This window comes from Dermacentor albipictus, chromosome 1 (assembly GCF_038994185.2).
Source record: "Dermacentor albipictus isolate Rhodes 1998 colony chromosome 1, USDA_Dalb.pri_finalv2, whole genome shotgun sequence".
Taxonomy (NCBI): Eukaryota; Metazoa; Arthropoda; class Arachnida; order Ixodida; family Ixodidae; genus Dermacentor; species Dermacentor albipictus.
The window spans coordinates 492,020,353-492,036,422 of NC_091821.1; the positions used below are offsets into that span (position 1 = coordinate 492,020,353).

Sequence of the window (16,070 nt, forward strand, 5' to 3'; positions counted from 1 at the left end):
ACTAGCTCATCACATTTGCAGTCGTAAAGGCCTCTGCAGAGCTATTTATCACTCTCATACTTCTGCCCATCTCCAGTGGAGCGACTTGCTTCCCCACGTCGCGCTGCTCTTCCATTCTGCTGCTTTAATGAATACTGCGGATTGTATTAGTTTGTGAACGTGTACACTATAGTTGTGAATGTATGCACTAATAGTGAATGTATGCACTAATTGTGAATGTATGTACTAATAGCAAATGTACGCACCTCACGTAGTAGCCCTTCATTAGGGGCCTTTGATATTGCCACATGGGGTGGCACAGCAAGGGGATTGAAGAAGAGGAGAAAGAAGTTTGTCTCGGATTGTGCGTCGGCGCTTACGTTTCATAAAATGCAAACGCCTGGATCTTCATTCAGCGTGTTTACTACAGCTGGGTATACGCGGCAATTTGGCGGAGGTGCTGGGTACGCTCAACTTATGCAGGAGACTCCACTGCTCGCCCCTCGCTGCAGTAACCAAGAGTATTTTACTCTGCTGTGGGTGTATATTTTTGGCAGCAACACGATTACGCTAGTGCCGAAAATTTAGCCCAACAGCTAAGTAGAATAGACTTCGTTAAAGCAATATTAGCTGCTTTGTCCATTTGAGCTTTGCACCGCGAGGTGGATGCACCATGCAGGCCGCTCCCGTTTACTACCCGGCCCGAACGCCTGCGTTTGCCCCAATACCGGACACGGTAAACCTCCCTGATACATATAAAAGCGGTGTCTGTCGACACTTAGCGAAATATTTATCAGATTATCTACCCGCTAGCTACTCTTAAGTTCTCGTACACAGCGAGGTTCTCGTAGGTAACGCGACCGCTTAAGGGAAGCGATGTTTTCGGCCGCCCCAAGGACGCAAGTAGACGTAGTGGTCTGCGCATGCGCAGTACCGTCGCCCCTAGTCCTTGCGTACGCAAGCCGCTTGCATCCGCTAAACTCAAGCTCTTTACTGAGTGCGTGGCATAATGCTCGTATACGTGTGCTCTCTGTACGCGGCCGTGCTCGCTGCAGCTTGGTTGAGGAGCAACCAATAGAGAAATTCGAGGAAAGCCGCATCAACACAGTATTTTTTTTTTCTGCAAGCTTCAATCTGAACACAACCATAAAAAAAACGAAACTGCCCAAGAGGTACAGTACAACAGAGATAGTCATATTCCAAGTCCAAACGTATCCTCAGAAGTATCACGCTCTTAACGCGTTGAGAAGGTGCTGTTATGATGTGCCTTTGCCACAGAGTTGGGTCATTGGTTGGGTCATTGTCTCATTGGTTGGGTCGCTTCTGCTGCAATGGCGTGCCTAGAAAATGCATCTCGAACGCATTTGTTAATGTAAACTCTTTTGTTGCTTCCGACGGGCTGATTTCTGCGTTTCTCAGTGCACATGGTTGGACCCTGTGCTTAGCGGTTCGCTGTTCGAAAGATTTGGTTTCACCAATTCTTATAGTGCGTAGGATCTGCAATATTTTTCTGGAAAAAAATCTCGCCACCACCACCATTATCAAGCTTAAAGCGTCGGTGTGCGAGCCTGCATATGGGCTATTTATTTGTGGACGTACATTATGACACGTGATTGAGGACGGTAAGCGCAGCACTGCCATGCCACTTGTCTGCTCTACGTTGTCTGCATGTGATGGCACAGGCGTAGAATAATACATCGCGGACTGATTAAATGTGCAGCTTGACTCCTCCGAGGTCCGGTGCGCTCACATGTCCCATCGTTATCATTGCACCACAAGTGGTCTTATTTTTTTTAGTAGTACGAAAGTCATTCGCCATCTTTATTTTCTGAGTGCTTGCATGATTACGGTCCGCAGTTTGTTCGGGTATGGCATGGCGATGCGAAGGCGACTGGCGAACAAGTGAGAGTCAGTGTTATTCCATTTTGCTTTCCTGACGTGCTGCAACCTTCCCTGCCGCCAGGGAAATCTAGTGTATAGAGCACTCCATAACGTCGTTCCACCTCGCCTTACAAGATATTAAGGAGCGTCGGACTTTATATTGGAGTGCTTTTGCGTGGCAGCTGGAGACAGCGTGCGATACACACTCCCGATTATCGCGAACAAGAAAGAAAACACATTGGCTCATTGGGAATGGCTGAATAAAGCAAATTTACCTACAGCAACAGATGCAGTAAATAAAATACGCTATTTCATTAGGAGCTAAGTAGGCTGTCTAGTTAGCTATTATGCAGCATTATATTTTCAGGTTTGATATACGATATTCGTTTCTATACGCCAAACAGAGGTGCACTTATTCGCCCTACTCTGCCGCTCCCTGTGCAAGTACTTTATAAGACCGTTTGCTGACCTTACGCATTCCGTATGCGCATCTTCGAACCATTGCGAAACGTGGTGCGAGAACATTCATTATTAGGAAATCAAATCACTATCTCGGCTCGGTGCCGTCTTTAAAGGCAATCAGCACCTTCAACATCATCAGCATACCTTTATGTCCGCTGCGGGACGTGGGCCTCTCTCAGTGATCTTCGATTACCCCTGTCTTGCGATAACTGATCACAAGTTCCGCCTACGCATTTCCTAATTCCATCACCCCACCTAATTTGCTGCCTTCCTTGACTCTGATTCCCTTCTCTTGGCGGGTTGAACGTCAAAAGGGCAATAGGAACGTTAAAAGAAACAGATGATGTCCTTATTACTAACTAAACAAATCAGCGTGTGATTCTGACTAAACATTGGCTGATTTTATTAGTCATTTCTTGTTGTACTGACCGAGAACATATCGCAAGGCTAAAATCAGATTGAACTTGGGAGTCTGGACTGACGTGGGCGCTGTTGTGTGTTTGCGCATTCGCGATCGCCTGCTCTCGTAGTCAATAGCCTAAAATGTGCATTCGTAGTAAACCTAACATATCATCTATCACGCAACGGCACTTTTTGTGTCGGTCTATAAACAGGTTTTTTAGCGACCATACCGGTTCAGTATCACTCTTCACTTGGGCCTTGAATTGGTGCCGATAGGACACGTCTTAAAGTTACGTTTCCTTTCTTGCGCAGCCTTCCATCCCAGAGGAGATCTGCGCACGTGCTGCTCTCAGTGGACGCTTGGGCGTAGCAGCGAGAATGATGCTGTACCAATCGAGAGGCAAGTAGCTCGGTTGTCACGATTAAGTAGCATCAAAATTAGCCTAGTAAAACCTCGTTATAACGAATCTGTAGGGGGAGCCAAATTATTTCGTATACGCTACTTCTTTATGTCCTACATTTGAACTACTGCACTCCGAACTATATGCTTATTTCAAGGGAAATTTCACTTACTTCGTTATATCCATTATTTCTTCATATCCCGTTTCGTTATGACGAGGCTTGAGTGTATTGTTTTTTCATCCGCATGATAAACAGTACCACATACCAAGTGAATATGAAACAAACGTTTTAGGAAGTACTTTTTATACTTGTCTAGCGAAGAAAAAAGTAAGAGGGACCTACATCTGCTTCACAGGCGTTCACATTGTTTCGTACTATTGGTAGCAATAAAGATTAAGTTCTTTCTCGAACGAATAAAGAGGGGGTAAGATTTACAAGCTATTTACACAGTCGTTTTCTAATGACTAAGCAAGGGTAGAAAACACGACCTCCATACTACGCCATCTTTGTCACACATAAGAGATTTGTGTCAGTATTGGCACGTGTGCCTAATCTTTCTTTCGCGGACTGCAGTTCATCCACTTACAACCTAAAGTTATCACCCAGCTCAATAATATTAAATTATTATATGAATTCTGAGATTTTACGTGTCAAAACACCGGTTTCATTATGAGGCCCACCTTAGTGGGGGACTCCGAATTAGTTTTGGCCACCTGGGAATTATTAACGCACACTCAATGTGTGGGACCTGGGTCTATTTGCATTTCGCCCTCATGAAAAAGCGACCGCTATGGCTGGGATTCGATCCCGTAACCTCGTGCTTAACAGCGCTAACACGAAAGCCGCTAAGCGTTCGAAGCCGCAACGTCGGGTTGGGTTATTGTCGATTCTATCCGATGTGTCTGTTATCGCCGAACCTTCAGTTATCTGATTGTATGCTGGACGCGAACTGCCTAGCACTTTCCGAAAGGCATGCAGGCACCAGCGATTACGCTACAGCCTTTGACGAGTCATGTATGAAAGCCCATGCGCTAGACCGGCACATCTATGTCGACGGTCGCCGACTGCTGTGCTAATAATATAATAATATATTTGGTTTTACGTGCCAAAACCACTTTCTGATTATGAGGCACGCCGTAGTGGGGGACTCCGGAAATTTTGACCACCTGGGGTTCTTTAACGTGCACCGAAATCTAAGTACACGGGTGTTTTCGCATTTCGCCCCCATCGAAATGCGGCCGCCGTGGCCGGGATTCGATCCCGCGACCTCGTGCTCAGCAGCCTAACGCCATAGCCACTGAGCAACCACGGCGGGTGACTGCTGTGCTCGCCGCTTTCAATGAGCATCGAGCGTCACTAGCTTAGTGGGAACACCTTCGCCCCAATAAATGTTAGTTTCGCAATTTACATTTCTATTACACTACATTCTTCGCCGTCACTGCAACGTGACATCTGGTTGAGGTACTTGTGCATTCATGTACTGAACGCCCTCGCAAAGCCGTGATCCAAACCCAAACTGCGAAGACAACAGCAACTGCAACAAGAACCAGCAAGCTTGCTGCAGGCTACAAAGATTTCTACAGCAGTACGGACCTCTTGCCGAGAACACCAGAGAAATCAAGGCCAAGTCATCAACCACAGTGGCACCCCAGGGTGCCCCATCGTTCTGCAACTGTCCAAAGAGCCACCAATCTTCCGCGGATCATCATTCCAAGAGCCAGAAGGCTGGATGAACGCGTATGGTAGGGTCGCTTCGTTCAAGAACTGGAACTACGATTACAAGCTGCGCCGTGTCTACTTTACCTTCGAGGATGCCGGTTGAACGTTATTTGGGAACCGAGAGTGAACCCTAATGACATGGGACGTAATTCCCAGCAGCTTCTTGAACACCTCCGCGAGCGTCGCGCGAAAGCAAAGGGCGGTGTCTTTGCTAGAAGCCCGGGGGCAACTACTCAACGAGCACATAATTGAGATATCCCGCACGCTCACTAAAACAGGGAGATGAATGTGCGCCGAAGAAATAAACAGTAACTTTTATTCTTCAAAAATATAAAAAAGCTCAAGAAAGTTCAATAAAAAAGTAGCCTAAAAAAGACTTCCCTCGCTCACAGTTTTATGCACAGTAGATCTTCCGACTTGGCTTTAACCTCCTGTTATACTACGGCTTTCTCAGGTTATTTCGAGCATCCATGACGGATACCATCCGTCGGACGAGGCTGTTCAGCAGGCAGACGGCGAGGCCGGTATGCGCCGCGCCATTGCCCTCGGCCTCCTCGGCCATCCCCCGCAGGGGCGTCTGCGTCAGCAGGCGTTTGGTGTGTTGCGACACCACGTAACCGAGCGCACGAGGGTTGGACGCTCCCGCGTCTAACCATGCGCGGCTTAGCCGTATCCGGGGAAAGGGGGATCCTGGAGGTTGAGCCAATGCTGGGTGTTCGGACCTTTAAGTGCCCCCGGCGGAGGCAACACACCTCTTTGGCCTCTGCTTCACGTAGACGGCACCCCGGGACTGACCCACCCGGGGGAAATCGGCAGTCGCCTCTTCCTGTCTCTCACGCCACAAACCTTCGTCTTTATCCCTCACTTTTTGTTCTTTCCTGTCTTCTTCTCTTTTCCATTTACACCCTTTCTCCACGGCGGCAAGGGTTAACCTTGTGTATGTGCCCTCCCTTGGGTATAATATATTAGGTTGTAGGGGCAATGTACGGTTGGCGCCATCAGCCTTACACGTTAAGGCCTGCAGTGTCCCCATGGTGGGCTCAGTGGTGGGTGGCCGCCATTGCTGCCGAAAACGAACTGATATACTATGGGAACACCCGCCTTTCCCCGCCTACTTGATCGTCACCCTCAGAAGAGGGGACGCCGCACCGATCACAGCCACACTTATTGATGTATTTATCTCTAACCTAAATACTAGTAGCTTACTTTCAGGTGTATTACACAGTTCTATCAGCGACCATTATCCCATTTATGTGCTCCTGAAGTGTGCCGGAAATAAACAACACAGCCTATCAGCGCAGAATACTGTGCAAAATATTACTCCGGGCACCCTCGCGTCCTTTTTTTCTATTCTTTCAAATCAAAACTGGGATGACGTCTTTTCTTCTGAAACTGTAGATGCGGTGTATGAGGCATTCATCACCTGTTTTAAACGCTTATATCATGATCATTTCCCTGAGAAAACTGTAAAAAAGTCCACTAGACGTCGTAAGCCATGGATAAATCGAGATTGCCTTAGAATGATTAAAAAGAAAGACCAGTTATACAAGAAATTTATGAGGACCAAGTCCCTTGCTGATGTAGGCAAGTTAAACAACACCTCAATAAAGTAACGTCTTTTCTCAAAAACGAAAAAAGAAACTTTCTGTACAATGAGTTTGACAGGGAGTTCTGTGATGGTAGCGCACAAATTTGGAAAAAAGTTAATAAACTATTAAACCGAGCACAGTCAACCTGAGGAGTTACAGAGCTTTGGTTTGAAGGTGAACGTATTGAGGGTGTGGCACTTGCAGAGAAATTTAATATGTTTTTGAGAGATATTATAAATACCGGTCTGAGTTCAGATTTCGCTTGCAACACTATACGACGGAATAGCAATAGTATATTTTTGGAACCTACGGATGACACTGAAGTGTGCAGTATTTTTTCTTCCTTTAAGAACAAAAGGTATTGTGATATAGATGGCACTCAAATCTCACCTGTAAAATTTGTCCTCACTCCAATAGCACAAGTATTAACTTATATTTATAACCTAGCCTTATCAAGCGGGTCCTTTCCAATGCAGATGCAGAAATTTAAGTTAATAGTATTATATAAAAGCGGTGATAAAAATAGCATGTCAAGTTACCGACCGATACCATTTTACCGCTTTTTTCGAAAGGGTTGGAGAAAATTATTTAAAAACGGTTAATGAAATTTTCCAATAGGTTTAAATTGTCATCAACAGCGCAACATGGCGTTTTGCGAGGTAAATCTACCGAATCAGCTTTATTGTCTCAAAGAGAAGTTATTCTTAACGTTTTCGAAAATAAAAAATTGTGCATAGGCATCTTCATCGATTTCTCAAAGGCTTTCGATCGCCTTAAACATAATACCTTACTTAAAAAATTAGACCTTTATGGCATACGTGGCACTCCACTTGAACTGCTGAAATCCTACCTACGTCATCGTTTACAATGCGTTAAAATGGAGCCACATATATCTCCATTTCAAACTATTACTGCTGGTGTCCCACAGGGTAGTATTTTAGGGCCCCTACTTTTCATTTTATATATAAATTACCTTGTTTTGACTGTTAGCCAGCCAAAATTTGTAATTTATGTGGACGATGCAAGTTTATTTTTCACGAGTAGTTCCATAACAATGCTCTTGATAAACTTAAGGAATGGTGTGAAGCAAACTCTTTACTCAGCAGCAGTTCTATTGAGTACAAGACAGTTTCCCACTCAACCCGATATACATATATACATAGGCAATTCACGTCTGCAGTATGTAGACACTGTCAACATTTTAGGAGTAACTTTTAGCAAGACCATGAGCTGGGAAAGTGAAGTGCAGTTAATTATGAGCGAACTGGCAAAGTGCACCGGAATTCTCGCAATATTTCTGCATTTTCTGCCCGAACACATAACATTAATGATTTACAAAGCGCTTTTTGTATCCCACCTAAATTATTGTTTCTTGGTTTGGGGTACTACCACAAAAACAAATATTAATAAAATATGCATGCTTCAAAAGAAAGCTGTACGCTACATTGCAAACGTAGACTACCTTGCTCACACTCCGGAACTGTTGGCTCGTTGCCAAATTTTGCCGATTAATACTGTGTACGAATATTACATAGCATTAAAATATAAGCGTTGTATCCAAAATAACCAGCTTAGTTTTCTTGAATTACCCTGCTTCAGTCAAAATCTTTCAGAATAGTCCTTTCGCAAGAAAGAAATTTGGCACATTCCCTTCTTCCGTACAATGTACGGGCAACAGATGCTCCCACATAGACTGCCCACTGTTTTGAATAAATTATTGTCAAGGGGTACAATTGCTGAAACATGTTCACTAGTTGACATGAGAAGTGCAATAATTCCCTAATATCTTCTTTTTGAAAGCCGCACTCATGTATTTTTTTTTCGTATCTTGCTGCGATGTATCGTGTGTAATTTTATCTTGCTGCGATGCATTTCTGTATTTTCTTTACTATTATGCTGTGTTTTTTCTGTTCTTATGCTTTGTTCACAAAGTCATGCATATACGAGATATTTTGGCCCTTGCTAAATAGCCAGAGCGTTACTATGACTTTTACACTTTGCGTTTTCGCTGTATGTCTTGTTCAGGGGGGCTCGGGCGTCCCTCAAGTGATTTTGTTCACTTTTTTCCCGGGCCTACCCGCATCGTTGATTTTTTTGGCGATGTAAATAAATTTCAACTTCAACTTCAAGTAAGTATTTGACCCGCACAAAAGAGAACTACCCGAAATACCATGTTGTACATAGTGAGAACGCTGCACAACAAGCCAGACTGTTTTCATCATTCATAGCTTCCAAATATTTGACCTAAGCCTTAAGGTCACGTTATAAGGTGACGAAAATGGCAAGCGGAGACCTTCTTCTTGAGATCCTTAAAAAAAAATACGAGAAGCTAGGTAGTCTGGCGACATTTGGTAACATACCAGTTTCTGCTACACCACACCAATCAATGAATAGCTCACGCGGAGTCGTGTCAGAGGCAGACCTTCAAGACTTGACAGGGGCTGAACACCTCGAAGGGTGGAAAGATCAAAATGTTACCGATGTAAAGCGTATTACCCTTAGACGGGACAACAAAGAAATTCCGACCAAACACCTCGTCTTAACATTTGCATCTAGCGTTCTGCCGGAAACCATTGAAACAGGATACATTAGGCTAACTGTCCGACCATATATTCCAAACTCCAGACATTGTTTCCAATGCCAAACATTGGGCCATGGTTCGCAGAGCGGCCGTGGTCAAATAACTTGTGTAAAGTGTGGAGTGCAGGGCGACCCCTCCGACAACTGCAGTGGCACACCTCACTGTGTAAACTGCAGTGGTGAACATCCAGCCTACTCACGCTCCTTCCTGTCCGAACTGGAAGAAAGAAAAAGGGATAATCACCCTTAAAGTCAAGGAAAATATTTCATTTAATGAAGCCCGTAAACGGTGCTCACCTTTCCACAACACACCTTATGCTGATGCGGCGCGTCGGGGGGCAGCGTCGCAGCGGCCAATGCCAACTGCCCGGCCCGCGAGCAGTAAGCAGGCATCTTTGGCTCCTGCCCCCAGGGTGGATGTAGGTAAGCCTACTCCATGCAACCAGCAAACAGGCCAGGCTGCCCTTGGGTTGCCGGCCGCACAAGAGTTATCTGCGGCAACCTGCGCTACACGCAGTGAACCCGCAGGAGCGATAGCGGCCTAGAAGGTAGACGCAGCCGAGGCTGCCACAACCTACCCGGCCCCTCCCAGCGCTGGCAACAGCCAGCGTAGCTCAATCCCATAGGCAGCCCCATCGACATCCGGGCTGGTTGGCGCAGGCGCCTTGCCTTCCGAGCCGGGGCTCTCTAAGGAAACTTATCGCTCACAAGAGCGTGCGTCCGGCGCCTCACAAGAGGCAATGGACACTACACCTATCCTCACGGCGCACCAAGTGCCTAAGGGGCGGCGAGGCTCCCTCGAACGCTTCAAAAAGGGTAAAATCCCCGTTACAGGGCTGGAAAGAGCTCTGTAACCTAACGCATCACTTCTGTTTCTGTATACACAGCACCAATTTACTTTAAATATGGATACACAAATCATTCAATGGAATGTCAGAGGTCTTCTTAGGAACCATGACGATGTGCAAGAGCTTATCCACAAACACAATCCAAAAGTGCTGTGCTTACAGGAAACGCACCGAAAACCACCACACACAACTTTCCCCGACCGTATGTCACGTTTCGCAAAGATCGCGATGATGCTGTTGTATCATCAGGCGGTGTTGCCACTTTTATCCATAGAGGCATTTCGTGTCAGCGCTTGCAGCTACAAACGCCCCTTGAAGCAGTGGCGGTTCGAGTTGTTCTCCTAAGCAGTCTCATTACCATTTGCTCCCTTTACATACTCCCCATTACACATTAAACAAACATGAATTTCAATCCTTCATAGATGAATTGCCAGAACCTTACGTTGTCCTTGGGGATTTCCATGCGCACAACTGCCTGTGAGGCGACTCTTGTATAGATGCGCGAGGTCATCTTGTTGAACAGTTCCTTTTCTATTCTGGCGCGTGCCTTCTGAATAAGAAGGAAGCCACATATTACTGTCTTGCAAACCAAACCTTTTCTTCAATTGATCTCATCATAGTTGCTCCTTTTATTCTGGCTGAACTCGAATGGGAAGTTACAAACAATCCTTACAGAAGCGACCACTTCCCCATACTGCTACGAGCACTTAAAGAAAACGAGTATCCACCACAGGCTCCTAGGTGGAAGATTGACACAGCTGACTGGGAGAAATTCCGAGCGCTAACTATAGTCGGATACAACTTTAGAAAAAAGGGGGCGTTTACTCCTCCGAGGTGGATGCACACGAGCATCCACCAATGGGCGCGCACTCTGGACCGACGTCATACGCCGGACGGCCGGTGACTTCGCCGCTTCGGTCATCTGGGCGTGGCCTCCCCTTTTTTCTAAAGTTGTATCCGACTAGTATATCACGGGATGACATGTCCTCGTTAGAAATCGATGCTGCTGTGGAATATTTTACAGCCTTCATAATAGATGCCGCATCTGAATTCCTATCACAAGCAAATGGCTTCGCATGAAAACGGTGTGTTCCGTGGTGGAACGACGACTGTAGGGTCGCCCGTAAGAAACAGAACAAAGCGTGCAGGTTCCTACGCCCCTCTCCCACTGCGGCGAATCTGATTAACCTTAAGCAAGTAAAATCCTAAGGTAGGAGAACGCGCCGACAGGCTAGGAGAGAGATTTGGCAGAAGTTCTTATCGGGCATCAACTCCTTTACAGATAAGGCGAAAGTCTGGAACAGGGTTTATAGGATGAGAGGGCGACAAACATATTGACTTCCTTTGGTAAACACTCAATGTAATACCCTGCTTGATCAGGCGGACTAACTTGGGAAGCACTTTGGGAGCGTGTCAAGTTCCACCAATTATTCAAAACGCTTTCTCAAATATAAACAAATAGAAAAATGTAAGCCACTCATAAGAAAGTGTCGGCAGAATGAACCATTCAACCGTCCTTTTAGTATTGCAGAGTTGAGAGCTGCCTTGAGCGCATGCAAGAGCTCTGCACTGGGATCTGATAGAATCATGTATGAAATGCTGAAAAATTTATACAATGATACGCAAGTTACACTACTTGGACTTTTCAGCACTATCTGGGATGCAGGGTACTTCCAACCACATGGAAAGAAGCCATTGTGGGCTTCCGAGTACGGCGCTCCCCAACCGATCATCTGGTACGTGTTGAAGGAAATATTCGTGAAGCATTTGAACACAAACAGTTTTTCTTATCCATATTCCTCTACATGGAGAAGGCGTATGACACAACGTGGCGCTACGGCATCTTGAGAGATTTTCAGAAATTGGCATTCATGGTAATATGCTAAACTTAATAAAAAGCTACTTGTCCAATCGTACCTTCCGGGTAAAAGTCGGCAATGTACTGTCACGTCCTTTTACACAAGAAACTGGTGTACCCCAGGGAGGCGTGCTCAGTTGCACACTCGTTATTGTTAAGATGACAACACTCCGTGCTTTTTTACCACCGGCCATTTTGTACTCCGTCTACGTGGACGACATTCAGATGGGTTTCAAATCCTGTAACCTCGCAGTGTGCGAGAGACAGGTACAGCATGGTTTGAACAAGGTGCCGCAGTCGGCAGAGAAAAATGGATTTAAAATCAATCCTCACAAGAGTTCTTGTGTTCTGTTTACTAGAAAGAGAGGCCTGGTTCCGGATCCTTGCTTAGAACTATGCGGACAACAGATACCTGTAAACAAAGAACACAAATTTCTAGGTGTTATACTTGAAAATAGACTCACTTTCGTCCAACTCATTAAACATCTTAAAAAAATGTCTGAAAACAATTAACCTAATGAAACTTGTATTGCAGACTACGTGGGGTAGTGACAGGACGTGCTTAATGAATCTCTATAAGAGCCTGATTCGGTCACGATTAGATTATGGTGCCGCGATCTATAATTCTGCCGCCTCGAGCACGCTAAAGATGCTAGAACCTGTTCACCATCTAGGCATCCGCAAAGCAACGGGCGCTTTCAGAAGAAGTCCCATTACAAGTTTATACGTAGAATCAAATGAGTGGTCACTTGATCTGCAGAGAACATACATCAGCCAAACATATTTTCTGAAAGTGCACTCTAATCCTCAACATCCGTGTTTTAATACCGTTAACGATATGACATATGCTACACTCTTTCGCAATCGTCCCTCCGTAAGACAGCATTTCTCGCTGCGTGTGAGGGAGCTTATTGAAGAAATGCATGTCCCACTCTTCAAACTTCGCCTAATGGATCCTGCCAAGCTGCTACCTCCTTGGGAGTGGCAGCTGATACAATGCGATATATTTTTTAATCAAGTTACAAAGCACGCTCGAGAGATTGAAATCCAAATGCATTTCCTTGAACTCCAGTACAAGTTCGCCTGCACCGAGTTCTGCACAGACGCATCGAAATCACACGAGGGAGTGTCCTACGCAGCCGTCGGTCCATTCTTCTCGGAATCCGCTGCACTGCATCCGGAAACTAGTATCTTTACGGCTGAGGCCTACGCATTATTGTCTGCTGTGAAACATATAAGGAAATCAAAACTCCAGAAATCAGTTATATATACGGACTCCCTTAGTGTTGTGAAGGCATTTATGTCAATCTGTAACCACAAGAATCCGGTAATTAATGAACTCTATTCCTTTCTGTGTAAAGCATACATAGGTAACTAGCATGTCATGATATGCTGGGTGCCAGGTCATAGGGGCATCGAAGGTAATGTTCTGGCGGACCAGATGACCACGCCAGTTGCATCGCATTCTGTTAAACCCACCGCTGCAGTCCCTGTCACAGACCTGAAGCCCTTCTTACGGACGAAACTACGGAACCACTGGCAACGCCTGTGCGACGCGGAAAGTAATAATAAGCTCCAAGTGATAAAGCCACAGTTAGGATTCTGGCCCTCTGTAACAAAATCACGTCGAACAGATGTCCTAGTCTGTCGTATCAGAATAGGACACACATTTGGCACCCATAATATTCTACTCACCGGAAATGACCCTCCAACCTGTGGTAGATGCGAGGAGAGGCTTACCGTCTTACACGTCCTCCTAGAGTGCCCAAAAGCCGAATCTGAAAGAAAGAAACATTTTACCTTAGCATACCGGCAGCACATCCCCCTTCATCCAGTAATGTTACTCGGCCCAGAACCACTATTTGACACCAACGCAGTCCTAAGTTATCTGAAAGACGCTGTGTTGCATGTTGTTAGCCCCACATGTTCGTAGCGTCTCCTCTCTTCAGAGGATGCAGCTGTGATAGTTCTTTCGTATAGCACATGCCTCTAGGCCCTTGTGTTTCAAGGGCTCTGGCGAGGCAGCAGTGCTCCAGGTAATTTTACCACCTCATATATTTCTATTTTGCATCATTATTTTACGATTGATTTTAATGCTCATAGAACACGTCATTTGTCATCGACATAATCTCATTACAGAAAGATTTTACGCACTCTAGAGCGACTAATTTTAAGGCCCCTTTACATCCACGCCACACCAACTTCATAGATCTCATACCTACATTGCAAACTTATCACCGCGGAGCTGGCGCTCTTTGGCCATATCTGGCCCTTGCGTCAATAAAAACCATACATTCATTCATTCATTCCTCGGCCGTCCACAGTTCATCGACGAGGCTCTGTGAAGCGGTTGACGAGGCACGTAATTTTACGACACCCAAGACATTTTCCAGTATATTCACGTCTACCCCTTTTGGTTTCAAATATATATATATATATATATATATATATATATATATATATATATAACTAAATAAATAAAAAGTAGGGATAGGCTATCGTATCCGCCATCTTATTTGTTCTCACCTCTCCCCCCTTCATCGTCTTCGTTAAGACACCCTGGAACTTCTTCACAACGTCCGCGTACGCTCCCCCTCTTTGAAGACTCATCCTTCCTGGGATGATACATAAATACGTTCCCAATGGTCGCAAACTCGAGCACGCCGTCATCGTTGACGTAACCAACCCCCCTTAGAAAACCTTTTTTGCACTGCAGTTTGCACCACGCGATACGGTCCCATGTACACCTGCTTCGCACCCGAAAGACCTTTTCTGACGAGTACTAAATTGTTGAGCTGTATAGGGGGTATCCACGTGTTGTGGCGGCGGTCGAACTGTCTCTTCATATCTTCGCGGTGTCGCTGGTAGGCTTCCGCAGTTTTCCGCTTCTCGCACAATTGCAGGCGGTCAGCAATAGCAAGCTGTTGATTAGCAGGGAGCACCGGTGTTTTTCCAAATGCTGCGAAATAGGGACTGCAGCCAATACGCGCAGTGTGCGACCGATTGCGGTGAGTTACAGTGGCCTCCAAGCAGCACTGACATCGCTGTTTGAAACTGGGATACTTGGAAATAAACTTTTTCAAGTCTCGTGTGAATCTTTCAGCCATGCCATTTCCAGCAGGATGGTAGGGCACGCAGAGTCGCAAAACAACTCCTCGTTCCTTCGCCCATTCTTGCACACGCTTGCTTACGAATGCTGGTCGATTGTCTGATATTACTACTTTGATATTCTTAAACACCCCTCGGCTCAAAAAGCGCAATCACACTATTTGCGTCTTCCCTACCCAGTCGTGCGGCCACTATTCTAGTGCACTGGTCTATTGCCACTAGGAAAGACTGTGGGTTTATTAGTCCTGTAGCCTTTTCCTTAAGCTCAGCAAAATCCACCTGGATGACTTCAAACGGTATGTCAGAATGTCGAGGTAGGACCATCTCGTCTGTTCTCTAAAGGTACATTACTTTTTGGGCTTGACATTGATGGCAAGACTGGACGTACCGCTAAACGTCGTCTTTCAAGTGTTTCCACTAGAAACGCTGAAGAATCTTGCGATAAGTTCGCCAGAACCCGTCGTGCCCGCCAGAGTCCGGAGAGTCATGTTAAAGTTCCAAGATTCGAGGCACCATTGTTTCCGGGACTATGCACTTTCCATCGTGGAACTCCAGTTCTTCAGTTCCCTCCCACATCAGAGTTGCGCTAACAGTCTCCTGATATGGGGTTACCGCAAGTCTGAAGAGTGCGTCTGCATCCTTCAGGTGTTCTCCAAACCTATGGACCACGAACACAAACTGTTGGAGTTCACTCACCCACCGCGCAATTTTTCCTCTAGGCTCTGCGATGTTAAGGATATACGTTAAGGCCTCGTGATCGCTAAAGAGCGTGAAGCTCCGGCCAACCAGGTAAGGTCTAAAATAGCATACGACCATAAGGACTGCCAAAGCTTCTTTCTCCGTAGTCGTGTAATTCAGTTGCGCTTTCAAGAATGTATACGAATAATATCCCACGACCTTTTATTGCCGGCTCCGTGGAGCTTCTGAATCCCTCTGGTAAGGCACTGCGCCTGTGCCGTAATGAGAAGCGTCAGTGTTTAGCTCGAAGGGCAACTTGCAGTCTGGAAGCGTCATAATTCGGTCAGACGAAATGATGCTTACAAGGCTTTGATAAACGGCATCTCACTCTGCTGTCCACCGAAATGGCATATGCTTCTTGGTCATTTGTGTGAGGCACTTTGTTTTCGTGGCATAATCTCTACTGAAAGCCCGAAAATGCCCCGAAAATCCGAGAAATACCCGTAATGAGTGTAGGTCATACGGTTTCTGCATTCTTGAGATTCGTTCGACTGATTCCTGCTT

General features: G+C 45.8%; 1 protein-coding gene across 1 annotated transcript in view; it reads left to right on the plus strand.

Moving 5' to 3' along the window:
• LOC135911956 (neprilysin-11-like) overlaps nucleotides 1-16,070 on the plus strand; it is a 149,296-nt gene that overhangs the window by 94,600 nt on the left and 38,626 nt on the right. The window contains exon 11 of the mRNA XM_065444320.2: nucleotides 3,037-3,124. Within this exon, the coding sequence (XP_065300392.1) occupies nucleotides 3,037-3,124 (88 nt within the window). The remainder of the gene's footprint in view (nucleotides 1-3,036; nucleotides 3,125-16,070) is intronic.